This window comes from Camelus bactrianus, chromosome 8 (genome assembly GCF_048773025.1).
Source record: "Camelus bactrianus isolate YW-2024 breed Bactrian camel chromosome 8, ASM4877302v1, whole genome shotgun sequence".
NCBI lineage: Eukaryota > Metazoa > Chordata > Mammalia > Artiodactyla > Camelidae > Camelus > Camelus bactrianus.
Genome location: NC_133546.1, coordinates 9,198,060 through 9,225,651, shown reverse-complemented (window position 1 = coordinate 9,225,651; position 27,592 = coordinate 9,198,060). Strand labels below are relative to the sequence as shown.

The window sequence follows — 27,592 nt, the reverse complement described above, 5'->3', positions numbered from 1 at the left end:
CCTTTGTTTTTGTTTTTCAGGTATATTAAAGGGGGAGTTTGGGCCCTTTATTTAAAGTCAAAGTAAATTCTTAATTAAGCAAATGTATACTTTGTGCCTGAACTAGTAGCCTTCATTCCTAATTGTTGTGTGATAGCAGTAGTTTTAAAAGTTCTTCTCTTCTTGTATCTGGTAGCTCATTACTTTCTTCTCACCTTCTTCCCTTTCCCTCTACCCACCATGCCCCATCTCCAAATGCTCCTCCTGGGCACTAGAAGTCCAGCTCATCTACCACCACTGGGGAAAAGATCACAAAGGTATACGAGTTGGGGAATGAGCCCGAGAGGAAGCTATGGGTCGACCGATACCTCACCTTCATGGAGGAGAGAGGATCCCCGGTCTCAAGCCTGCCTGCAGTGGGCAAGAAGCCCTTGGACCTGTTCCGGCTCTATGTCTGCGTTAAAGAGATTGGAGGTCTGGCACAGGTAGGAATGAATGAGCGAGTGAATAAGGAGACATTACAGATAAGCTCATACAGCAGCTCTCTTTGAATATACAGGGTCAAATTCTCTTCTCACAAAGAAAAAGCTAAGCCTCTGGGAAGGTCACCTTAACTGGGATCCGTGTTTGTGTGCTGCAGGGGCAGAGCACTGGGGACCAGGGACCGAGATCTGCCGCCCACTTGCAGAGTGACCTCAGTAGGTCCTTTACATGGGCCTCAATCCTCACCTATAAAATGTGACATTTGGGCTGGATTTTTCATTAGGGTCCCTGACAGCTCAAGAATCCTGTGGAATCTGTCAGAATTTCATAGTAAATAGAAATGTTTTGCAAGTAACTGAATTGTCTGGATCAGATATAAATCAGATTCACTGTTTCCTTCTTTCCAGAGCAGTTCAGCAAGAAAGATGGGTCAGACCTGTAAGACCATGTTCAGGCAACCTGGGTGATGAGAGAGGCTGTGCTGTCCCTTTTTCACAAGGCTGGGTCTAGCGTGGGCAGGAGGGGCACCTGGGGGCTGTGCACTTGCGCCTTCAGTTTTGTGCCCTAGAGACCACGCTTTCCTCACCCTAGTCTCAGCCCTGTTTTCAGCACTGGGTCTAGTTTGTGTCCACATCCCAAAGTAGAGTCGGGGAAAGGGTCCTGAGGAGTGAGTGCCCGCTACATGCTGGGCACCGTGCTTTTTCTTGTCACTTCTTTCTCAACACGCATAGAATGCAGGGTCATCAGCCTTAAAGAAGAGACGTAACAAAATAAAGTCCAGCCTTCCCTTGGGATCCATGGGGCTTGGTTCTGGGACTCCCAAGGACACCAGAGTCCACAGAGCTCGAGTCCTTTATCTATATAACCTACGCACAACCGCCTATATCTCTAAATCATCTCTAGATTACTTAAAATAGCCAATACAATGTAATGGTATGTAAATAGTTGCCGGTACAAATTCAAGTGTTGCTTTATGGAACTTTCAGGAATTTTTTTTCCCCCGAATACTTTCAGTCCGCAGTTGTTTGAATTTACAAATGAGGAACCTAGGGACACAGAAGGCCAACTGTCCAGTAATGTTGTGGCCCAGGGGTTCTCAGAGTCAGTGGTAGGGCCAAGTCTGTCTGATTCCAAGACGCACGCCCTTTCATCAGCCTCAGACCTCGCTGTTCCTGAGCATCACCTGGGAGCATTTAAAAGCTGCCAGTTCTGGGCTCCCACCCAGATCAGTGAAAGGAGCCACTCCAGGCCCCAGGTGCTGCAGGCCTCACTATCCAGCGGCAGATCAGCTAATCCACAGGTATCACTGAGGGCCCACCTGGTCCCAGTGCTGCACAGCTGTGGGGCTGCAGGAGAGGCCTTTGTTCTCAGCCCTCCATGGGGTGCCTCCTCCTGCCTGGGACCGGAGACCTACAACAAGCAATTAGAGCTTGTCTCAAGGCTCTGCCAAATCAGGTGGTAAATCACAGGATACAGACCAGGTGTGAGTGGTGGTCAGTGAAGAGAAAGGTCAGGATACACACCTCTCTCCTACACTTAAATCCCCTGACCTTCCCCATCTACACCTAGACACCCCTGATGCTTCCCCTCTGGGCATAGACTCCTCTGACCTTCCTCCTGAACCTAGACCCCCTGGCGCAGATTTTGTAGAATCCCCAGGATGCTAAACAGTTGGGTTTCGCCCATCTCAGAAGCGCAGGCATTGGCTGGCACCTCACTTTGACTCTCAGCAGCGTGTATTCCTGAGTTGGGTCTGTGAGCAAGACTGCTGGCTTAGCTAAAACAGTTGCTTGAATGTAGCTGTGACTCACAGCGGTGAGCCCCCTCGTGGCACTGTCGCTCACACCCCATCTTGAGCTCTACCTGCTGACTATCAGGTGTGGCTGGGACAGGTGCTGCAGCTACGGAGAGATCCACTCAAAGCCTTGCTTTCCGGGATGTCCCAGGCAGTGCTCTGGTTACCATTTCTGAAGCAATCACAGGCCTGCTTGTTGCAGCCTGGCATTAAGTACCAAAAATGGCATTAAGCATTCCCAAGAGTATTCTGTGGTTTTATCATGCACCATTTAGTACTAAGTACGAACATAAAGAGCTTTGTGAGAAAGTTTGAATCAAAAAATGGAACATTTCATTAAAAGTCATTGCCCCTTAACCCATGCTACTTAACAGGACACATCTAAAGGCAAAATATTCCCCACCTGTTTGCAGGCCTTCGTGTTTCCTTCATGTGTTCACCTCATGGAACTCTGTTCCCATGTGGGAATCACAGAAGTTAAAATAATGCTTAAAATCCTTATGTAGCATTTGGGGATTTCTCTCCTTTTTTCTCTTCTCTTCCTGCAGTTGTATTCTCTCCAGCCTAAGTGTAAATGGCAACACTGGAGAGTCCTGTGCCCTTCTCAGTCCCACAGGTGCTGCCGGGTCAGCTACCTGGTGGCTCCACAGCTCAGACAGGGCTGATGGCTTGTGCCGGGCTTTTAAGTTGGGGTCATTTGGTTGAGGCTTCATTCACCACGAGGAAGCCTCATGTGAGAGGAAGGGCGTGGGCTGGAATTATAGCCTCTTTCTGGGAGCTTGGGGGCTGTTTGAAGGAGACATTGTTTTTCATTTTAAGGCTTAAACACTTAAATTGCAAAATAGTTCTGTTATTGCTTTTTAAATTAGTTTTTAGACGTGCTTTAAAAAAAATAAATAAGAGGTGGGATGGGTAGAGTGGAGAGGGTACATTTGCTCAGAGATAAATCTCCGGCCCTGAGCAGCTCCAACCCTGGAAGACTGCGAGGCATTAGAAGATGCACCAGGCAGAAGAATCTCCACCAGCAGTGCTCTTTATGTAGCTATCAGCAGGTTCCTTAATGGTTTTGTAACTGTAAATGCTGTCTGTGCACTACTGAGTCGGAGTAATGAGCATTAGTTAAAAGAGGCAAATGAAAAAAAAAAAAAAAAGTAAACCAAGACATTAAGTGCTTTTTTTGTCTCCTGGCTTTAAACAAGCCACTTTGCTGCAAACCAATGATCCTGCCATTTTTTCTTGCTAGGTTAATAAAAACAAGAAGTGGCGTGAGCTGGCAACCAACCTAAATGTTGGCACTTCGAGCAGTGCAGCAAGCTCCCTGAAGAAGCAGTATATTCAGTACCTGTTTGCCTTTGAGTGCAAGATTGAGCGAGGGGAGGAGCCCCCGCCGGAAGTCTTCAGCACGGGAGACACCAAGAAGCAGCCCAAGCTCCAGCCGCCATCTCCTGGTAAGTGGGAGCACTGCAGCTGCCGCCCAGGGCCCGCGCCCGCCGGCAGGCAGCCCCGCCGGCGCTGAGAAGGCCACTCCCTGGTAGAGTGGGCCGGGAGCAGACGGGGATCTGAGAGATGAAGGCGCGTTTGGTTTTGCCTGGTGTGTTTACTTGCTCCCCCGCCGTTGGCAGTCCTTAAGGGAAGAGAGTAAAACTCGGGATGTTGCCCAGATTTCTGGTCAGCACTTTGAAGGCACCATTCTTTTGCTTTACTTTTTTTAAGTCAATGTTCACTTTGGAATTCTGACCTGTATACCTTTATTCCTTATACAAGCATTTTAAAAGAGCCCATCTAAATGTCAAAATAAGTCTCCCCAGTAACCTGTGCAAATACTCTGGCACCCCTGCAGTGCCGCCCTGCACACTTAACAGCCCTCTTCCGCCAGCCCCGCCTCTGGCAGCGGCCCTCTGATTCCTACCGTTAGCAAAATAAAATTTGGACTTAGCTTGTAAGTTCTCACTTGTAGGGAATTCAGCCAACTGTCATGATAAAGGTCTATCTTTTTCTAAGAAAGAGTCCAGTTAGCTTTGACCTAGAGGTCAAGAATCTTAGGAAAATGCTACTTAGGAATAATGGCGATTCACCTAGCTTCTCATAAGCAAAATCTAATTAATGATACCTGCCTTCTCCCCTACCTCTTCACTCGACTGGTGGAGACCCTCCCATTCTTTCGGCTCTCCTGCTAGCCTTTGTTCTACCTGTTAGTGTTTCAAATTTGAAATTACTAAATCATTATATTCTGATAAATACAATATTAGAGATGGGAAGAAACTTGCATCATCCTTAGCTCTAGGTGGTAACTTCTCTCAAATCTGGTCATTCTGTTTTCTGCCGTCTATTTCTGGCCACGTCCAAGCCCTGCTGGTGGACCAAGTGATGGCCCTAACTTACTCACCTGCATACAAGGTGGGGCTGACTAGAGCTGCCACTGCCCCCACCCCGCCCCAGAGCAGGCTTGTTCTGCCGTCAAGTGATCATAGATGATTGCCACTGTTTCTTGAGCACTTAGGGTGTGCCGGGTACTTTTCTAAGTGCTTTATCATTTAATCTTCATATTAGCCTTGTTATTCACTGTTCTAAAATCCCCGAGAAAACTAAGGCACATAAAATCTAAGTAACAAGCTCACAGTCATGTCGCTAGTGTGTGGAAAAGCTGGACTTTGATACCAGACATCTCGCTCTAGTGTTACACCCTGTCCCTATCACACTCCGGCCTGTGTTTAAAGTAGCTTTGTAACTTGTAACGGGTAAACTCTTTATGCATACAAGGTATCTCTGAGCCAAAGAAAGGAGTTGTTTCTCCTTTAATTATTTCCTCTAGTGGATATCTGGATGGCAACGCTAATATCTAAGGCCAGTAATCAAGGGATCTCCCATAAATACTTTTTAGGCCCAAGGTACACTTGTAGTGAGCATACCTAGGTATAGATCTGTTGGTTCTAAACACAAGTAGAAGTCCTCCTCTCTAAGCCCACCCTTACAGACTCACAGCCTTTGCCTGTTAGAGATGGGAAGGTGTACTTTAAAAACTGTGAAATCTAATTTTTAAAATCTCACAACATTACATTCAGTTCACAGAGTAAAATAAACTGCCTGTGAACAGCTCTGAAACTATTTTTTACAAAATAAAACCCCAGTGGGGTGTAGGGACCAAAGTGGCAATGTCTGCAAAGATCTAAAGGTGGATTTTATTTGCCAGGAAAGAACTCGTGTCGCCGAATGGTCCGCACCTCTGTGTGGAGAATAGCTCCCCCAGTGCGCATCAGCTTCAGCACACGGAGTCCTGCTGAGGTACAGATGCTTCACAAAGTGCAGGGCCTATTCTCTTAACAGTCGGCTCTTTTCTTTCCCCCCTTTTTTTAAACTACCATTTTTAAGGCAACATTATCGCTTTAACGACACAAAAGAGCTTGGATTGCAGATGCACTTCTGATAATACGTTCTTCTCCGTGGTCCAAATGGAGCCCTAGTCCTGTGAAACAGGAAGCAGGGGGAAGGCTTCCTGGATTTGGCCATTCGGCCAGGGCGCTGCCTGGAAGGCACCATGCGGGGCGCAGGGGCCAGCATGCTTGGCTTACGTGTTCTGCACGTTGCTCAGCAAGAGAGACGGACACACGGGCTGGTCAGTGGGGCAGTGAGTAACAGGCCTCTGAGCAAAAGCCAGGTGTTTCCTCCAGCATCTGTGAATCAGTGACCTCTTTGATTCCAGAACTATCAGTAAGGAAAATGTCTCTGAGACTTTTTTACTATCAGAGAAGGAACACAAATTATTCCCAATCATTTGCCATGTCAGGGCCTCATATACTGCAAAAACTTTTTAAACTAACTTTCAGCCAAAGTTTGTGTTCTTTGACGTCAGTTTTTTCCCAGAACATAACTGGTTTTTATTCCTAAACAGCATATCCAGGCAAACAAAAAGATCCCTGAGAAGCACTCCAGATGGTTTTTCAAATGGTCATTCTGAACCAACTTAAATCCTAAGTGCTAATGACTTAGCATTCTAAGTCATCCATCTGTATTCCAGTTTTTTTTTTCAATAGAGAACTAATGTTTTATGTTACTTAGATCTTTTTTTCATTTCTCAGTTTTATTAGGTAGAGTTGTTACAGTTTGACTGCACATATACAATATATTGCATGTAAATACATTACACAATATACTGCATGTATTTTTAAAATTTACATATATATATATACATATATATATATATATATACATATATATATATATATACTGTTCATTGTTTCTGAGAATGTTTAGAGCTTTAGCTTTTTAAACTTACATAATTATCAAAGGAGTAAAACCAACCACAAAATAAGAATTAATTCAAAAAGATGCATACACCCCACTATTAACAACATTATTTATAATTGCCAAGATATGGAAGCATCCTAAGTGCACATCAGTAGATGAATGGATAAAGAAGATGCAGCATAGATAAGTAATGGATGTATTCCAGTTTTGATTTGATGTGGTTGATAGGGCTCTGAAATTCAATCCTGTCAGCCCCATAGCCCTGGGGGCTGCACCCCAATCCTCACTGTTGAGTGGCGTGTGGCTTCTCAGGCCAGAGATCCAGGTGTGTCTTCCAGGGGGACTGAGAACAAGTCAGGGAAAAGAAGGCTCCTCAGAGAAACCTGAGCAAGGCCTGGGGTAGGCTGTGTCTCTGAGGTGCCTGTGGGGATCTTATTATAATCTATAATAGACTGTAAAAGTGTGTGGAGTTCTAATGAAGAGCTGCCTCAAAGCTGGAGTAGGGGTGGGGCTGGGCAGGGACCGGCCTGGAGGGGTGGGGGGAGGTGGCAGGAAGCTCCACGCATTCAATTAGTAAGTCTGTAACCAAAAACCCATCCATCTTTGCTGGCAGGTGGCTGACTGCATTTCTATTATTAGCTGACAGGTGATGTCACAGAGCCTGTGTGGATCCAACTAGGGAATCCTCAGTGGAAGATAAATGAGAAAGGGGCTCGGGTTATAAACAAAGGTGCCCTCTGGGTGACCTCCAGTCGCTGTAGACCTGGGACATATCAGCTATTCCTCCTCTCCCCACCCTCCTTCCCGCAACCCCAGCCAGCACCCGGGCACCAGGTTCATGCTGTGTAAATTATCTTCCCAGCTAGGAGTCTGGCTGTACAGTCTGAAGTGTGTGAATGTACTTAACCTTCAGTAACCTTTCCATTGTTTACTTTCGAGTATACATTTGTAGCTTCTGGCAAAAGGTAGGGATATCCTAGAGAGCCAGCCTCCTCTATTAACGGAACTTCAAGAGGTTACATTCATTTTTTTTTCTCTCCTGAAAGGAAAGGAAAAAACACTGGCAAGAGGGGAGAATTTTTCCTTTTTTTTTTTTTTAATTAGCTGTAAATGTGAATACTTGTAAATAAGGGTCATTCTGAAATCACAGCCTTGTGAGCCATGTTTCCAAGGAAGCTGTACGGGCTGCTGTGCAGTCTGGTTCTTGATTTAAGAAGCCGGTTACTTCTCCTGCCACCTCTCTGGGTGGTCACGTGTGTTGGGTTAGCCTTACATATTTGTAAAAGACTCTACTTTTCTCTTTTATTATATCTGCTTTTAAATTTGCATTTCCAGGGTTTCACCGGAGTTTGGTTTATAAGCATGAGTTGGTAGGTTTTTATTTTAAGGTGTCTACATCTAAGAAGATACCTGCGTTTAACATCAGTCTTCCTGGCATCTCTGAGAATGTCCTGAGTCACTTAGCCCTAGGCGCCCAGGAGGGACGGTTGTGGAATGTCCTCCTTGCTGGCCAGTTATCAGCACTGTTGCTGACCAGGCCAGGAACAGCAGCCCTGATCTCACTAGAGATGCCTGGGCTCAGCTGAGGCTTCTGAGTAGAAGCAATAGACTCATTTCCATTTCTCACTCCTTTGTAACACACTCTGGTCTCCAGTGATTTGTGTAACTCAGCCTCCTCTAAAGTAAAATGTGGGGTGGTGGTGATTGTAGTGAGCCTTTGGAACTTCATGGCTGAGGAGCTATAGATAATAGTCTATGCAGTGTTACGGTTTACAGGCAGCTAGTAATTCTGCTTGTTAACAGTTCTGAAAGTATTTACTGTAAACTGTATGAGGGCAGGAATTTTGTCTTTTTTGTCGGTGGGTGCATCCGGCTGTAGGAGAGCCTGCAGTAGAGCAGCACATTATTCACTCAGTACTTGTTTAGTTAGTGAATAAAACCAGTATCTATGAACACCTAACATGCTGAGGACTGTGATCAGTGATAAGGCAAGAGCCATTAAATACATGTTTTTCCTAGAAAGTGGGGTTAAATTTTTTTTTTCAAGAATCCCACTTAAGTTTTAAAAAGATCTGCTCAATTCTGAGCTGTTATTATAATATAATTATAGTTAAAGGCCAAGTCTTATAACTCTGATAATGACATTAAAGATCTCCAAACCAACATGACTTGTGTTATATAAATAACAAATACGATTTCATGACAGAACATAGACACATTCAGACGTTGAGAAGGTGTTGCAGTGATATGAGGCATATTAGTAGTTTGTATCATTGCTTTACAACTGAAACGTTTCTCATTGCCTAAGACCCAGGTTAATTTTCCTAATTTTTTTCTAAAACAGCACAATAGTCCATCAAATTGATACACCAAAATTTTCTTTCCATTTTTTCTTATTCTCAGACTTTTAGGTCATCTCCATTATAAACAACACTGAAATAAACGTTTTTCTGCCTAAAGCCTCCTTTATATTAGATTATTTTCTTGGGATAAATACCCCGTCAAAAGTATATGTTTCATGGCTCACATATGAAGTGTGTTGCCAAATAGTTTAGTAAAAAAACTTTACTAATTTTCACTATAAACAATGTAAGAGCAATTAATTTTACTATAGTGTTACCAGCAATAGATATTGTTACTATTTCTAAATAAGATGGTATCTTATTTTCTTTCCTTTTTTTAAAAAAATAACTATCAAGGATGCGCTTACTTGATAACCTCTAGTTTTCCTCCATTTTTTCATGATGCTACTACTATCAGCTAACTCAGGATCCCTGCAAGGTCCACAGACGCCCCAGTCAACTGGCAGTAATTCAATGGCAGAGGTTCCAGGTGACCTGAAGCCACCCACACCAGCCTCCACCCCTCATGGACAGATGACCCCAATGCAAGGTGGAAGGTACGTTCAAAGATCTCTGTGATACCACAATAAAGATGTTTTTAAAAAAAATCTCCGTGAGCTGTACAAAAATCAGATTTGTCCATCTTGGAATTTTCTAGAGCAGACTTTGCAGAGAGAGGACATGTTCTCTAGTGAGTTTTTAAATATTGATTACCACTGTTTACATCCACGACATTTATTTTGGAGGGTTTTTTGCATGTACAGGTTTCAAGATCGGCTTATTTTCTAAATAAGTGTTTGGAGGAGATTAATGCTCTGTCGTTAAGCTTTCCCGTCTCTCTTCTCATCAGAAGCAGCACCGTCAGTGTCCACGACCCATTCTCAGACGCAAGTGAGTCATCGTTCCCAAAACGCAACTCCATGACCCCGAGTGCCCCATACCAGCAGGGCATGAGCATGCCAGACGTGATGGGCAGGATGCCCTATGAGCCCAACAAGGACCCCTTTGGAGGAATGAGAAAAGGTAAATGCTCGGGGCCTCTGTGCAGGCTTGGTCCAGAGGGCATTCCTCTGTCTGCCATCCCATGAGTCACTGATCCTTTCAAGACGTACTTGGGTCTCAGCTTGCCAGCCTACTAAATCTCTGGCCTTGGAGAAAGTACTTAGCATCTCTGTGCCTCAGTTTCCTCATCTAGGAATTGGGATAGTAATGAATGGGTCACGAGGATTGAGTTAATGCACATAAATACAGCCCGTAGAAAGTGACCATATCCTAAGCGAATGTGCTCTCAGTCCTGCCTCCCGTCGGTGTCATTGTTGTCACATGGCGTGAGCTGAGCAGGGGGCTGGGGGCTGGGTAGTATGTCGGTATATCTGACAGTCCCTCATGGAGTTGACCGTCTACAAACAAACGAAAAATAAGTTAAACCACTTACATATGATTAAAGATTGTGGTTGATGGAAGAAAGGAAACAAAAAGGAAAAAAGGACATGATGTTGGGTGGGGACACTGTGGAGAGGGCCATCACCTTAGAGAGGGTGACCAGGAGGGGTGGGCTCTGAGGAGAGGCCAGTATCTGCTGAGACCTGGGGAACAAGGAGTCAGAGAGGAGTAAGGGGCTGAGGAGGCTGAGGCAGGCGTGAGGCCGGTGTGTGGGAAGAGGTGGAAGGCTTCTGTGGCATGATGAGCAGAGGGCAGGCTGAGCGCCTCGAGGCTGATGGGGCCAGAGCTTCTCAACCTTTGGAGGCATGCTGATGAGGTTGGGTTTTTACCATAGCTGAAGGATGTTACCCAGGAAGCGAGGTGACTGGGTTTTTTATTAAAAATAAATGAGTAAATAACTGGACACTTATGGAGAATGTAGCAGAGAGAGGTGAGGGTAGAGTTGAGGAGACCACTGTCATAGTCCAGGGAGAGGTGATGGTTTAGAGTCAGACCCTGGCAGAGAGAGAGAAGTGGAACCACTCATTATATGTTTGGGGGTAGAAACAATAGGACCGACGTGCTGATGGACTGAACAAGGGGGTTAGGGAAGAAGGACTAAGTGATGGTGACTGAGAACATGGTGATGTTACCGCCTTGGGTGTAGACACCTGGGAAATGAACAAGATAGAGAAGGAAATCCAGCGTTGACTGGTGGATATGTCCAGGTGGTAAGTGGTAGGGTGTATGTCTGGAGCTGGGCAGCGCATTGGAATTAGGTGCAATCTGGGAGACTAAGCAGAGAAGTGGTATTGACCACTGTAGGACGGGTGAGATCACCGAGAGAGTTGTCACTGATACTAGCAAGCACCTGGGGTGGTTTTTCCCTCCATGCTCAGCCCTGAGACTGTAGCCACCTAAGCCGCTGCCCTATGAACTCCTCCGATGGCATGCAGGCTCCACGTGCCGTTGACACGCTTCCAGATCCATTTGGGTCCTGTGAAACTGAGTCGTGATAGCAACATTTTCATAATATTGAATAATATTTTTATGGAAGTACTTATTTTGGGATCCCTTTCATAATAGTACTTTTGCTGTATTCAGAGGTTTGGGGGACATGAATTTCTTGATATACTGTCTTGAGTAGAGAGAAGCGTAAGGTCCAAAGCCTTGGTTTTCACAAGTATTACAGAGCAATGAAAAATAAAAATGAATAATCTCCAAATTTTAAATGTCGGGCATATTACCATTTTAATTAACAAATGAGGTTGTATTTCATCTATATTTCAACATGTTATACAAAGCAAGGTAATCTATAATTTTTCCTTTCAAGAAGTTTCAAAGCTGCTTATTTCAGGTGTAAAGATTTTGCAGACTATGCAATAAGTCCCTAAGTCAGAAACTCAGAAGCTCTGTGAATGTTGGAGTTAGCCGCTTTTCTTAGTGGTATGAGATGCTGGAAAGAACATGGTTTAGTGCTTTGGTGGTTGTATAACATTTTTAGACTCCGAAAATATGACAGTAACATGGAATCTGGTTTCAAAAGTTACTGTGAACTATTCCAGTATTCAATCTGTATGCTATATTGGACACCAAGAGTTCTATTTCTTTTGTTTCCTTATGCCTATAATTTTTTTATAATGAAAATAAATGTGGGGATGGAGAGGGGGGGACTGTGGATTACCTTGGCAGGTATTAGGTAGCTCTGTAATGTGTTTTCATCAACTGTGTAAATGATACAGTGGCTCAGAGGGAAGCTCTGTCTCACATTTCCCTAGGATGTTTCAGCTCACCTGCTACCTTACAATTCTAGTAGGTTTAGTACCAAGTGAAAGTAGATAAACAGAAAAGCCGCAGGACACAGGTTTTCTTATAGCTCTATCCCCGTTACGATAAAGTTTTCCATTCCTCAGTTCCCCATATTCTGTCAGTGAACTTGGTGGTGCTCTGGTTTTTTCATTTAATGACCAACATGAGTGATACCATGCTGTGTGTTGTTGGTGCTCCTGCTACTGCTGTTGACCTGTCGTGTGGTGGTGGCGTGGATAAAAGAGCCTGATCTGACTCAGCCGCCCCGAGTAGCCCAGGCCCCACCTGTCTGCCTGCCTGCCTGCCCCACGCACTTGCTTAATTCATCACTGACTGAGGGGCTGACTAATTTCTTGTAAGTGAACAACAAATGAATATATTGTTTAACATAACAGTATATTTTGAATATTTATTAATGTCTATACACACAGTCCTACCTATTCTTAGTAATAGATCTGTTTTTCCATAATATTTTGCTATTACAATGATGCAGTGGTTATTGAAGTACAGCTGTTTTTTCACAGTTTTAAGAGTGCTTCTCTGAATTAGATCTCTAGAAGTAGAATAACCAAACCAAAGGATAAGAATCCTTTTTTAGTTTACTGAGTATCTTTTACTTTTGTTAACAAACTACCCCAAAAGTTAGCAGCTTTAACAACAGCATTTAATTACATCTCAGTCCTGTGGTGCATGGGGTGTCTCTTGGCTCCATGTGTGGTCGGCTGGGACTCCGAGGCAGCTGCTGTCATCTGAAGCCTGACTGAGAGCTTTTCTGGACATGGGATGTCACTTGAATGACCGGTGTCATCTGGAGGCTCTATTAGGAACTCAGCTGGAGCTGTTGGTGGGGGCCTCCTCCGTGGGGCCTTTCCATGGAGCTGCTTGGGGGCCTCGTGACATGGTAGATGGGTTCCAAGAAGGAGCATTCCAAGGGGACAGTCCTGCTTGCGCCCACTTACCGCCCTCTGCTGCATCACATTTGCCAGTGCCCCTGTGGGCAAAGCTGGTCATATGAGTAAGCCCGGACTCACAGCAGATGGGGACTTCACAGGCTATGAATACCTGGAGATGTGCTTCTGTGGGGGTCACCAAAATACAGCCTACCATAGAAGCTGTTGACAAACATCATACCAATGTGATACTCATAACATGAGCATTTGTGTTCTACCATACTAAGGATAGTTATTATCAAGTCATTTTAATATTTGCTGATCAGATTGAGGGGAGGGAAAAGCCTCGTCATTTTTTAAACTTGAATTTCCTTAATTAGTGAAGTGTCACACATCTTTTCATATATTGATTGGCCATTCATTTGTCTTTTCCTATGAATGTCCATTGGTATGTTCACCTATTTTTTAATTTGATTGTCTTTTTCCTTATTGATTTTTAAGAACTCTTTATGTTAGGGAATTAAGCTACTTAACTTTAATTATCCCACTTATTTCTATCTCTGTTTTTACTTCTGTAAAGTGGAAAGTAACATCAAAACTGGCTCTACTGCAGGTTAATGTAAGATCATGTCAGATATAAAGTATGTGAAATCGCTTACAGAGCAAAATACACTCTACCAGTGTCAAGCCTCAGTATATGCTCCTCTCTGCCAGCCAAACAAATTTTATCAGCTCGCAAAATTTTAATCTGCTTTTATCTCACGGAACATAAAAGTAACCTTCTTAGGATGCAGGAGGGTGCTAGTAGTACTGGATGTCAATTAAGAAAAGTATTAAAATGTTTAATTTGCCTACAGGCTAGTTTCTGGGCTTGACCCAGTTTCCTTCAGGCTCTGAGTTGATGCTACTTTGCATGTTTGACCTAATTGACACTCTGCCCCGTGTTAGAAGTAGTTGTGTCTCATCCTGTCTTGAGCTGTTCTTAACTCCCTGCTGATTTTCTTCACCCTGATTTTGGAGTGAGTCGGTGGATGGGTTATGTTAAGGTTTTCAGTTTTTGGTTTTTTTTTTCTCTAAAAGGGAAGAGAACTAACTCTATAGATATTTTATCTCTTCCTTACAATCATTCCATGAGGTGATATTACCAACTTCATTTTGTAGATAAGGAATTAAACTCGGAAGCTCAGTAACTCATTTAAATAAGTATGGATCTGAGTTTGTGTTGTTTTGTATGTAACAAATACACTACAAACTTGCAGCTTAAAACATATACGTGTGCCTTCACAGTGGGTCCTCAGCTTTGGGTCTCAGCAGAACTCAAGCTGTCACCCAGGACTCCATCTCTTCTGAGCTCGTTCAAGTTGTGGAATTCGGTTCCTTGCCGGTTGTAGAACTGGGGTCCTGTTCTCTTGTTGGCTGTCATCTGGGCCTTCTCTGCTCCCAAGAGGCGCCTTCCTAACATGCGGGCCTCTTGCCAGCCACACACCGCTGCTTCAAGGCTCAAGGCCAGCGGGAGGGAGCTGCTCGCCTCTAGAAGCCAATTTAAAGGGCCCATGTGGGTGCTCTCCCTTTCAGTTAACTCAGCCAGCTGATTAGTGACTTTAATCACAGTTGTGAAATCCCTTTTACCATGTGATGTAGCATAATCCTGGGAGTGATACCCCATCACAGGCATAGGTTCTAGCCACACTCAAAGGGACCCACTCATACAAGGTGTGCACATGGCAGGCGGGGGGAGGCAGGGGCCTTGGGGGGGTCCATCTTAGCATCTTCTCCAGCAGGGTCCATCTTAACTTCAGACGTTGTGCTCTTCCGTTGGTTTTGTCGTCTGTCATATTAAGGATAACAGAAATGACAAGAAAGGAATATTTGGGCCCTTTGGCTTTTGAAAGTGCTTAATGTCTTGTCTGTTACTGAAAATATTGCAGTGCCTGGAAGTAGTGAGCCGTTCATGACGCAAGGACAGATGGCCACCAGCAGCATGCAGGACATGTACAACCAAAGTCCGTCTGGAGCGATGTCCAGCCTGGGCCTGGGGCAGCGGCAGCAGCAGCAGTTCCCCTACGGAGCCAGCTACGATCGAAGGTGAGTGTCTTCTGCTGTGAAGATGAGATGATTTACTGCAAACTGTGCTCTCCTCACACACATTTCTGAGCCCTGGCCACTGATGGCAACACTAGTGTCTGCTTTCCTGCTGGAGTGTCAGGTGGCTGCCTTCAGTCAACAACTGGGGAGAAGGCCTTTGTCCCCAGGCCCCAAGTACAGCTGTGTTTTTATTACTGGGTGCCCAAAAGCATAGATTAGAAATATGCCAGGGCTGGGCTGGCCATGGCAAGAGGCTTCTCCCTAAGAGTGCAGAGCCACGGTCATCCTAGTCACTGTCACCACGCCGAGACCGCCGCCTCCAGCTTCCATGCGTGGCTCCTCTCGTGACCTGCAGCCCCTGCCTTTCTGCCGGAGGGCGAGGCCTGGGCACTGGTGCCACCGTGGGCTGCCGGCAGACTCAGGTGGTGGTGAGTTCTCGGTAGGGTCTTCCAGGCATTGCTTTTTCAGATGTTTCCACTGTCCTATGAACTGTCGAAACAGAGAGAGAATACTTTGCCCCTTAATAAGCTTCTCCAAGAGAAGCCACAGCAGGTTTTTTTTTTTCCCAGGATACTTTTTTTCAGAATAGCATCTTGATATTAAAATGGCAAGTTAGGTTGTATTACTGGCCTGGAATATTTTAATAAGATAGAAAGTAAGTCATTGAAATGTCTCTAAGGGGTAACAGCAAGCTGCTTCCTAACATAGTGGCTTAGATTGGACTTATTCTTGTGAAGAAGGCCCCTGACCTTAGTCCTGCCCATGGAAGCCCATTCCCCTGGTTGGCATGTTAGTTACCTCCCTAATGGAGAAGTGCTCAGAAACAAAGCCTTCAGTTTAATTTGATTTTTAAAGGAAACCAGTGGAGCCACAACAGGAGGCCCTCTTTCTAACCGCAGCCGCATGGGCAGGCCTTAGGGCAGGCGTGGTTTCCATCATCTCCCTCGGAATCCCATGTGCCGGGGCCTCCGTCAGGCCTCTCCTCAGTCCACATGCCGGGGATATAGGGACGGTTAATGAAGTGGCCCTGGTTTAACACAGAGGGGGAAAAACTTTTGAAAAAAATCACTGTTTTACCAAATAAAGTTTCTTTCCTTCATTTTCTGTGAGCTTGGTTCTTGAGCTACATAGCATCATATGCTCGAAGTGATACAGTACTTTTTAACAGTGACTCAAGAATCTTGTAATTCTGAGCCTGGCTATCAGTGAGGGTTTATCTGTGAAATCTGCACTGGTCGGTTAACTGTTGTGTCATGTGTGGTGTACCGGGTCAAGGATTTTACTAGGATTTGGATTGTTTTTGAGGGTCCAGGAAAGGCTTTTGGTGAAGTAGGAGTGAGGGGTGGGCTGATGAGATTAAAAGGCAGACAGTCTTCCTGAGACGTATTTTCTTAAAGGAACCCAAGCAGGTGCACCTACCTGTTTCCTCTAGAATGCTGCCTCCAACATTGCACAGCCTGGGTTTGAAAGCCACCTTGGCTTTAGGGTCTACCTCATTAAGTTTTCTCTTCTGAAAAGTGTTACTTGTTCAGCTTAAATTTCATCCATGTCGATTATATTTCTTTCCTCCTAACTATAAAGCTTCTTCTAGCTATCGATGTCATTAGCAAAAGCTTCCCCTATATCTGTTTTATAGGTGGTACTCTAAAAATTCATTTATTTTCTTTCTTACTCTCGTTCCTTGACCAGTTTAGGAATATATTCAGTCTAAGTATTCTCTTTTTTACAAGATTCAATATACTAACTAAGCCAGTTTATTTTTTTTTTTAATTTCAAATCTATGGCTCTTTTAAACATGCTATTTTTTATGATATTTATAATTTCTCAATATAAAACAAATGTATTGTTCATTCGCATTTTAAGAATTAATAGAAGTACATTTAAATCATCCCTGTTATTCTTTTCTGTAGCCTTCTAGGCTCATAGGACTTTGAAATTTTGAGTAGTTTGGTCTGTACTAACAGCATCATCTGGATTATTTTTGAAGTATCCCTTTAAAAACTTGAACTGTTTGTATTCATGACAAGAAAGTAGGAACATTTTCCATGACTGTATGTCAGTGTTCTGGTACTCCTAGAAGTACTGCTTGGCTCCTTCGGTTCTTCTGTTGTTTCTTGCCCTCATTAATACCTCACATCAGCATGTGTCATGCCTCCCTGGTCCCTCAGGATGGGCGGGGCCTCTCCCCAAAGGCAGAGGGTGCTGGCTCGTCCAGCGGGACTCCTCCCACCCACCAGCCAGGGGTTGGCAGTGCTCCCAGAGTGGGTGCCGCCACCCCTGCTGCTGCTGCTGCTGCTCAGAGTGCCTCTGTGGGGAGGGTGCAGTGAAGGAGAGACAGCCGTGGAGTTCCCAGAAATGGACTCTAATTTTCTCCCTTGGCCCGAGGTCCATGGTAAATGAAGTTTTCTTTGAATGCCTCACTCTAGGCATGAACCTTATGGGCAGCAGTACCCAGGCCAAGGCCCCCCCTCAGGACAGCCGCCATATGGAGGGCACCAGCCAGGCCTGTATCCACAGCAGACGGTGAGTTGGCGAGTGGGGTGCATCTCTACTTTCCGCTTAAAATTCAAACTCGTGTTACTTTTGAAGAGTTTTAGGAGGTGTAACAAAGAAGACAAGCATTTATCGAACAATCAGGTTATATTTGTTTATACTAAAAAATAACTGTTGGGGTTTTGAAATCAGCAAATTAGAAATAGCTCTTGAAAATATAGCATGTTTTAGAAAGTTTAAGACATCGTTGTAAATAATAAGCCCAAGTTCAAGTATATGTTAAGCCTATGTCTCTTCTGTATACTATTGTATCAAATGACATTTTAGCACAGAAATTTGCCAGTATGTTTTAAAGAGGATATTTAGAAGAAACAACTTCAAGTATTATATATTAATAGTGAAAGTTGATTTGTTTTTAAGAATAAGATATTAATGATGGCGTATGTTGACCACACAGGACAGGCGTGTAGGTTTCTGCTGCTCATACACGGCACTCAGCTCGAGGTCTTAAAATGTGTGCGGCAACCTTGCAGTTTTCACACTAATGCAGAAGATTGCACAACATGCTGTGCTTTTCAGACCCAGGAATTTGCTGTTTCTAACCACCTTTTCATGCCTAACACCTCTTGTGAAATAGAAGGGATTTTAAACATTTTTTAAATTTTACTGGAGCATGTTTGTACAGTGACTTGTATTATCAAACCAACTGATCTTAAACAATTTTCAGTAAAGCGACAGAACACTAATCAACATATCAGCGTCCCCCTCACTCAGTCTCGTCAGGAGGTCACGTGTGCGAGCCCCCAGCATCCCCGGGGGGTGCTCAGAAACGGGCGGCGCCCAGCCCTGTCCTCTGAGGCAGGATTTCATGGAGAAGGTGACCTGGAGGAGCTGAAAGTTGGGGCGGGGGCCGGAGAATGTCAGGTGTCAGGGCAGCACAGGTCCAGTCTGAGAAGCCAGGCCCTGTGTGGAGGCTTTTCTGTAAAGTTAGCCCCAAGGAATCTGTTTACCCAGGAGCCCTTCAGGCTGGCCTCAGAATGCTCGGTCCATGCCAGCGGGGCCTCTCTCCCTCTCTGCCTACTGAAGGCTTCCACTGTGTCCCTAAGCCACTGCCTGTGTCATAGTCACCAAAGCCATGCTCTCCCAAACTGCAGCCCTGGAAAATACCAGGAGAGAAGGCTGTTTTTCCCCACAGAAAATGTCAAGCACATGAAAACAAACTGTGGAGGCTCCCTTCAGAGTACGTGACATGGTTTATATAGCACTGAATGTAGTACATAAATTGTTAGTCCTCAGTTGTCGTGGGAGCGTCCCATATTCATTTTGAAGTGAACATTCCACCAAGTAATAACTGTTTTGCATAATCTGAGTGTGTGATTATACCTGTAAAAGCACATCAGTATGATTTGTCTTTATGTGACTTTTCAGAATTACAAGCGCCATATGGACGGCATGTACGGGCCTCCAGCCAAGCGCCACGAGGGGGACATGTACAGCGTGCAGTACGGTAGCCAGCAGCAGGAGCTGTACAACCAGTACGGGAGCTCCTACTCCGGGCCGGACAGGCGGCCCATCCAGGGGCAGTATCCCTACCCCTACAACAGAGAGAGGATGCAGGGCCCCGGGCAGATGCAGCCGCACGGGCTCCCGCCCCAGATGATGGGCGGCCCGATGCAGTCGTCCTCCAGCGAAGGGCCTCAGCAGAGCATGTGGGCGACACGCAACGATATGCCTTATCCATACCAGAACAGGCAGGGCCCCGGTGGTCCCGCACAGGCACCTCCTTATCCAGGCATGAACCGCACGGATGATATGATGGTACCTGATCAAAGGATGAATCACGAGAGCCAGTGGCCTTCTCACGTCAGCCAGCGTCAGCCTTATATGTCCTCCTCAGCCTCCCTGCAGCCCATCACACGCCCACCTCAGTCATCCTACCAGACGCCACCGTCACTGCCAAACCACATCTCCAGAGCGCCCAGCCCCGCCTCCTTCCAGCGCTCTCTGGAGAGTCGCATGTCTCCAAGCAAGTCCCCCTTCCTGCCCTCCATGAAGATGCAGAAGGTCATGCCCACCGTCCCCACGTCCCAGGTCACGGGGCCGCCCCCCCAGCCACCCCCAATCAGAAGGGAGATTACCTTTCCTCCTGGCTCTGTGGAAGCATCACAGCCAGTCTTGAAACAAAGGCGAAAGATTACCTCAAAAGATATCGGTAAGCGTTCCCCAGCCTCTGTTCCTGCAATGAATTCCTGTTGAGATCTAGAATTTAATTTTAGGCTAGACGTAGTTCCTTAATCTCAAAGGGCTGAAATTCTGAGACACCCAACTAGGATGTGTTTTGGTGCAGGAGCAGTAGTTGGAAGCCGCTCATCTGAATTAAGCAACGGTGCCAGAGAAGAGTGTGAGTTGAAATGGTATTTTTATGTATGAGTGTGACTTGTGGGAGAGGGTAGAGCTCCAGGTGAGAGACCAGGGATTCCTCCAGACCTCCTACTGTGTTCTGGGCTTAAAGATTTGACCTTAACCAAACACTTACTCTCTGCCACATATGTCTAACAGAACAGAGGCTGATGAGATGCTAGGGTGGCCTGAGAAAATTTGACGGCAAGCCACTCTGTAATTTTGGGAACAACATACAGACAGTGAGTTTCCCCAGGAAGAAATGGAAGCCGGACTGTGATATGTAGATTGATACATGATATGCGCTATGGAATTTCATACGCTGTGAAGGCTAGAACCAGTGTGATCCGTGCAGCGCTGCAGTGTCGGGCCGAGGGGCTCTCTCAGTTGAATGCTGATGTCGCTTGTTCATCCCATTTGGAATGTTCTGAATGCTAATTAGAGATCCAGAATATCTGGATGTACACAGAATTTTTCTGCATGACTTTTGAAGTACTTTTTTAACATAGCAAAGTTGCATAAAAAAAATTTTCCAAAAATCTCAAAATCGCTTGACTTGAAACCATTTGCAGTGATTAGAAAATTAAAGATATTAAGGGTGTTTTCAATCACTGGGCGTTATGGAGACAGACGGAGGGAGAAAAGTAAGGAAGAGACAGAGACACCGAGCATCATGTTATATATGGAAATGTGAGTGTAAAAATATACACATGTATTTGTGTGTATAGAGATGTATAAATAAATAAGTATATTTAAAGTTTTAAAAAGTTCTTAGTGAATGTATACCAGCCTAGGGAAACTTATGTTCCCTATTTTAAAATGAAAGTTTGCCTTTTCTATTACAAAAGTATTATGTGCCCATCTTAGAAAATTTGAAAGCTAAATGAAATTAAAATAAAGGTTGAAACCCGTGGCCCCTCGGGCAAATGAGATCACTGTTGGTGTCTGGCGTTGGCTGTGGTGAGCGCGGATAGCACAGGCTCGCTCATACCGTGTGCTTCCGCCGGTTTCCTGAGACGGCTTCCCTCGAAATTTCAGACACAGATGCACCTTCTCTCGTAGCCCCATCTCATGACAGATCATCCAAACCTTCCATCTCACTGGTCTGGCTTCGTCAGTAACAGGAATGGGGAAAACAAACTCCAGCACTTTTACTTCCCATCCTCTGGTTCAGACCAAGCTCCTGAAAAATCTGAAATATCAAAGTGCTGGTACTTGTCTGAGGGCAGCGCTCGGATGGAAGAGGATGGCACGGGAGAATGAAGACTTCGTATCTGAGAACCTGCTGCTCGGGAATTAAACTTTGCTTATGTTCTGCGTGTTGGCCAGCCTTCCGAACGCCACCTTGAGACATTTGTGAACAGAGCAGAAGAAGACAAACACAGAAAGGACTATTTGCGCTTAACCACTCCCACCTCTGTGTAGCCTGCAAAGCCAAAGGCTCTTCAGCAGCAGAAGTTTCTTAGTGTAGCTATCACCTCCGACTGAAATCTGAAAAGACCATGTTTAACTGTCCCTCAGAACACTTGTTTAAAATCAGTATTTAACTTAACACTCTACTTCTTTTTCTTGTTCTTTTGTTATTTGCTATTCTTTCATACGTGGAGTTAGTATTAATCACAGCCTTGTTCTCTCCCTTTTTTAGTTACTCCTGAGGCCTGGCGTGTGATGATGTCCCTTAAATCAGGTCTTTTGGCTGAAAGTACTTGGGCTTTGGACACTATTAACATTCTCCTGTATGATGACAGCACTGTCGCTACTTTCAACCTCTCCCAGGTAAGCCAGCACCGATCCAACCGAGGAACAGACGAGAACAACAGAATTAAGTAGTGCATAATGCTTAAGCTGATGCCTAATGTAGTCAGCACTCGCCAGCGAACATTTTTTATCATCGTAGTTGTCATAGACCAACATCAATCAATGTAGAGTTGTCTGTGAATTTCATCTAGAATAATTTATTTATTTAGTATAAATGTACACATACCTATATTTTTCATAAGAAAGTGGTGACCTTGTGTGCACGTGTGTGTGTACACGTAAATGGAATAGACAATACTGATAAAATTAAATTGTTGTTCAGAATGAATACTAGCAGGCCAATGGGAATTAATCCAGATGTAACCAGTGTTGGCTATGCAGTAGATTGCAATGAGACATTACCCCGTTTTCCAGGGGGACCTAACATCTTTTAATTAAAAATAAATGTAAAGTTAAAAAGAATTTTATATTATAGAAGATGTACAGTGCATAGGTACAATAGAGAAGACAGGCCAAGGAACTCCCGTGGACCCATCATTCAGCTGCAGTGGTAATGAAGTCATGGCCAGACTTGTTTCTTGGTCTGTTCCCTCCCATTTCTGCCTCTCTCCAGGTTATTTGGAAGCAGTCATTTAAAAGCCTACTACTTTTAATGAGCTTAAAAACCCTCCTTTATTCTGTGCTCGGCTTAAAGGAGCTCCCAGCATAACAGCCAGAAGACAGAAAGGGAGCTAAGGATTAGGGCAAAGGCCCAGGCAGTCAGCTGGACTACAGACTTTTTAAGAAATATTTAGAAACAAAAATAAGAAAAGGTTATTTTCCCTACTGTGTTTGAACAACTCTCTGCTTTTGCTGAAAAAATCCAAAACATCTAATTCCCTTGCTTCTATTGAAGTCGGACCAGAATCTTCCATTTCCTCTTTCTTCTCTCATTTAAGTCCTCATTATAGTCCTGAAAGGCAATTTCTCAGTTGGTGGCAAGTGTATTAATAAGGTCATAAACATTGCATGAAGTCCTTTTTAACAGAAAATAAGTATTTAAAAATGTATACTGCCTTTACTAGAGTAATCAACTTTCATCCTTACGTGAGGTGAACTGCCCTTGAGCGCACTGTTTCATAACCAGATTCGCTTTAGCAGCTATCCCTCTTCCCTTGCCCTGGGAAAAACTAAACTTTTAAGGGTAGGGGGTGGGAAACATCCAAACTTCCACTTGAAAAATTATGCCTTCATACCCTAAGAACAAGTACTGTCTGGTTGGTACCCAGGTTTTCCCTTACTTTTTTGGGGGGGTGGTAATTAGGTTTATTTGTTTATTTATTTTTAGAGGAGGTATAGGATTGAACCCAGGACCTCGTGCATGCTGAACATGTGCTCTGCCACCAAGCTATACCCTCCTCCCTCCCCCTTACCTCTTAATAATTGTTTCAAACCCAATTTCAGGTAACTGACAGCAGGATAATAACATCTGTCATTAAGAAACCCTTTTTTACTGTTTATTCTTTATCATCCCTAAATGCAGTGGTGTGGGTGTTGGGGGAGGGAAGCGAGCCAGTTGCTAATCATGAATTATGTTGGTTTTCTTGATATGAACATTTACTTAAAGGAAATAAAACTAGTTCTTATAGTGGCTTTTGTCTTTCAGCTGGAGTTGTGAATAACTGAAATATAAAAGTGCATTCTATGAAACATTCTCATTCATTTATCAGGGACTAAATTGGTTTGTTTTTAATTTTCTGTGTTTATAAGCTGCTACATTGCTGAAATTATCTTCTCCCCAAAATATATGGAGAATGTAAATTAGAATAACCTATGGCACCTAAGACAAAAATGACCATAAAATCCTAAGAATAATAACCATAAAAATCTAGGCAAGCAAAGTTTCAGATAAATAAGAGAAGAGAACAGACTCACTTTGGGTGAATGAGTCTATAAAATCCAGGTTCCCACTCTTCTGGTGATGCCCACATTGTATCTAAATCAGCAAAGTAAAGAAGAGCAAAGCACCCCTGCCCTGATGGTATCAGAAATATGACAATAACAAGTAACTTTTCATGTAGACAGTATAAGAAAGTAAACAGCAAATAAGAAAGATGGTAAATGTTGGTTTGGTTAATAATGAAAAATTCAGGAAGACAGTTCTAACTGATACACAGTTTCTCTTTCTTGGACTAGCCAGAAAGAAATTAAAAGTGACAATAATCATAAAAACGCATTGCCACCTATCAGGATTTTCACCCTCTCAGTCCCGCCTGAGGTTATGACATTGTACCTCTTCTCCTTCTCGTCCTCTCTAGTTGTCCGGATTTCTCGAACTTTTAGTAGAATACTTTAGGAAATGCCTGATTGATATTTTTGGAATTCTTATGGAATATGAAGTGGGAGACCCCGGCCAAAAAGCACTTGATCACAGTGCGGTGAAGAGAGAGGACAGCCAGTCCTTGGCCGACGATTCTGGGAAAGAGGAGGAAGATGCTGAATGTATTGAGGAGGAGGAGGACGAGGAGGAGGATGAGGAGGAGGATGGTGGGAAGACCGAGACCGAGGACCGGAGCAGCACGGCTGTGACCGCTGCAGATCCAAAGGAGAAGCCCAGGCAAGCTAGTAAGTTTGACAAGCTGCCAATAAAGATAGTCAAAAAGAACAACTTGTTTGTCGTCGACCGATCTGACAAGCTGGGTCGTGTTCAAGAGTTCAGCAGTGGACTTCTGCACTGGCAGCTCGGTGGTGGGGACACCACCGAGCACATCCAGACTCACTTTGAGAGCAAGATTGAAATTCCTCCTCGCAGGCGTCCACCTCCCCCTTTAAGCTCCACAGGTAGAAAGAAAGAGCAAGAAGGAAAAGGGGATTCTGAGGAGCAGCAAGAGAAAAGCATCATTGCAACCATCGATGATGTCCTGTCTGCCCGGCCAGGGGCTCTACCAGAAGACGCAAACCCTGGTGCCCAAACCGAAAGCAGTAAGTTTCCCTTTGGAATCCATCAAGCCAAAAGTCACCGCAACATCAAGCTGCTGGAGGATGAGCCGAGGAGCCGGGATGAGGCTCCGCTCTGCACCGTCGCGCACTGGCAGGACTCGCTGGCTAAGCGCTGCATCTGTGTGTCGAATATCGTCCGGAGCTTGTCTTTTGTGCCTGGGAATGACGCCGAAATGTCCAAACATCCAGGCTTGGTGCTGATCCTGGGGAAGCTGATTCTTCTTCACCACGAGCATCCCGAGAGGAAACGGGCGCCGCAAACGTATGAGAAGGAGGAAGACGAGGACAAAGGGGTGGCCTGCAGCAAAGATGAGTGGTGGTGGGACTGCCTCGAGGTCTTAAGGGATAACACGTTGGTCACCTTGGCCAACATTTCTGGGCAGCTAGACTTGTCTGCTTACACGGAAAGCATCTGCTTGCCAATTTTGGATGGCTTGCTGCACTGGATGGTGTGCCCGTCTGCGGAGGCACAAGACCCCTTTCCAACTGTGGGACCCAACTCTGTCCTGTCGCCTCAGAGACTTGTGCTGGAGACGCTCTGTAAACTCAGCATCCAGGACAATAATGTGGACCTGATCTTGGCCACGCCTCCATTTAGCCGTCAGGAGAAATTCTATGCCACGTTAGTTAGGTACGTTGGGGATCGCAAAAACCCAGTCTGTCGAGAAATGTCCATGGCGCTTTTATCGAACCTTGCCCAAGGGGACGCGCTGGCTGCAAGGGCGATAGCTGTGCAGAAAGGAAGCATTGGAAACTTGATAAGCTTCCTGGAGGATGGGGTCACAATGGCCCAGTATCAGCAGAGCCAGCATAACCTCATGCACATGCAGCCCCCGCCTCTAGAGCCCCCTAGCGTGGACATGATGTGCAGGGCGGCCAAGGCTCTGCTGGCCATGGCCAGAGTGGACGAGAACCGCTCAGAGTTCCTTCTGCACGAGGGTCGATTGCTGGATATCTCGATATCAGCCGTCCTGAACTCTCTGGTTGCGTCTGTCATCTGTGATGTACTGTTTCAGATTGGGCAGTTATGACATCAGTGAGAGGCAGCATGTGTGAGTGAAGACTAGAGGCTCCCGTATAACTGGCTGTTTTCTGTTCTTGTTTCTCCAGCGTAGGAAGAAGGAAAGAAAATCTTTGCTCCTCTGCCCCATTCACTATTTACCAATTGGGAATTAAAGAGATAATTAATTCGAACAGTTATGAAATTAATATTTGCTGTCTGTGTGTATAAGTACATCCTTTTGGGTTTTTTTTTTTTTATTTTGTTTTGTTTTTTAACCAAAGTTGCTGTCTAGTGCATTCAAAGGTCACTTTTTGTTTTTCACATACTTTCTTTTTAATGTTCTTTTCCATGTTGTACTGCATTTTTTGGGAAGCGAATTGACTTTAAAGAAAAATGTGGCAAAAGATGCTAAGATGGGAAAATTTCACCACACTGAGGCAAAAAGGTGGAAAATTACCAATTTCCTAGCTGTGCTATTCTTCAGATAATGAAAAAATAAAAACTGTATCCCATCTCCCAAAAAGCTCTGTGCAATAGAAACTCCTAGAGATGTAGGTACAGGGGCTCACAGAAGTGTGTCAGTCAGCAGGCAATTATGAAATGATACTGGTTTCTTCACAGGAAAATGGTTACATTAGGCTAGGAGCAAAAACAATGTTTTTTTTTAAGTTAAGATTGAAAACACATCCCTGACAATGATCAATGGAAATTGCTTCCTCACCACTACCGTCATGTCTGCTGTCTGTCGTTTGACCTTCCACATGACAGTTCTTCACAATTCCTCTAATCATTTTTTAAATATTTTTTTTTACTGCCTATGGGCTGTGATGTATATAGAAGTTGTACATTAAACATACCCTCATTTTTTTCTTTTCTTTTTTTTTTTTTTAGTACAAAGTTTTTAGTTTCTTTTTCATGATGTGGTAACTACGAAGTGATGGTAGATTTAAATAATTTTTTATTTTTGTTTTATATATTTTTTCATTAGGGCCATATCTCCAAAAAAAAAGAAAAAATACAAAAAACAAAAACAAAAAAAAAAAACAAAAAAAAGAGGGTAATGTACAAGTTTCTGTATGTATAAAGTCATGCTCTATTTCGGGAGAGCAGCTGATCACAATTTGCTTCATGAATCAAGGTGTGGAAATGGTTTGCATATGGATTGATTTAGAAAATGGTTACCAGTACAGACAAAAAGGAAAAAATACAACTAAAAGGAAGAAACACAACTTCAAAGATTTTTCAGTGACAAGAATCCACATTTGTATTTCAAGATAATGTAGTTTAAAAAAAAAAAAAAAGAAAAAAACTTGATGTAAATTCCTCCTTTTCCTCTGGCTTAATGAATATCATTTATTCAATATAAAAATCTTTATATGTTCCACATGTTAAGAATAAATGTACATTAAATCTTGTTAAGCACTGTGATGGGTGTTCTTGAATACTATTGTAGTTTCCTTAAAGTGGTTTCATAGTAACCAAGTAACAGGAATTAGGGGAGATACAGCCGTGTACTAACATAGCCCCTCTTTACAAAACCCTGAGGTCGGGAGGGACCTTTAGGGGTTACCTACTTTAGAGTGGGGAGCAACAGTTTGATTTTCTCAAAGTATTTAGCTCATTAGTCTTTGTTTGAAGAAGTCAACTCTAACAACATTGAGGTATGAGAATTTTTGATGTGTATGGGAGGTGGCTGCCAGCCTACGAGGTGACAGCCCAAGGGCTCACTGGCCTGACAGTGTAAACACCTTGCCTTTTACTAACCCCGTCGTAATTTCGATCAGAGTACAATCTATTCTGTGTTTCTCCTGTGTGCCTCAAAGTTATTTTGCATTTAGTTTACTCCACCGTGTATAATATTTATATTGTGCAATGTTAAAAAGAATATGTTATATTGTATGTGGTGTAC

At 44.2% G+C, this 27,592-nt stretch overlaps 1 protein-coding gene across 8 annotated transcripts in view; it reads left to right on the top strand.

The window, feature by feature from the left end:
* ARID1B (AT-rich interaction domain 1B) overlaps window positions 1–27,111 on the top strand; it is a 378,713-nt gene extending 351,602 nt beyond the window's left edge. For all 8 annotated transcript variants that reach the window (XM_074368093.1, XM_074368091.1, XM_074368095.1 and 5 more), the window contains 9 exons: window positions 255–464; window positions 3,501–3,705; window positions 9,263–9,401; window positions 9,695–9,867; window positions 14,894–15,050; window positions 17,477–17,573; window positions 18,972–19,755; window positions 21,589–21,719; window positions 23,999–27,111. In XM_074368093.1, the coding sequence (XP_074224194.1) occupies window positions 255–464; window positions 3,501–3,705; window positions 9,263–9,401; window positions 9,695–9,867; window positions 14,894–15,050; window positions 17,477–17,573; window positions 18,972–19,755; window positions 21,589–21,719; window positions 23,999–25,711 (3,609 nt within the window). In that variant the 3' untranslated portion in view covers window positions 25,712–27,111. The remainder of the gene's footprint in view (window positions 1–254; window positions 465–3,500; window positions 3,706–9,262; window positions 9,402–9,694; window positions 9,868–14,893; window positions 15,051–17,476; window positions 17,574–18,971; window positions 19,756–21,588; window positions 21,720–23,998) is intronic.
* Window positions 27,112–27,592: the final 481 nt, after the last annotated feature.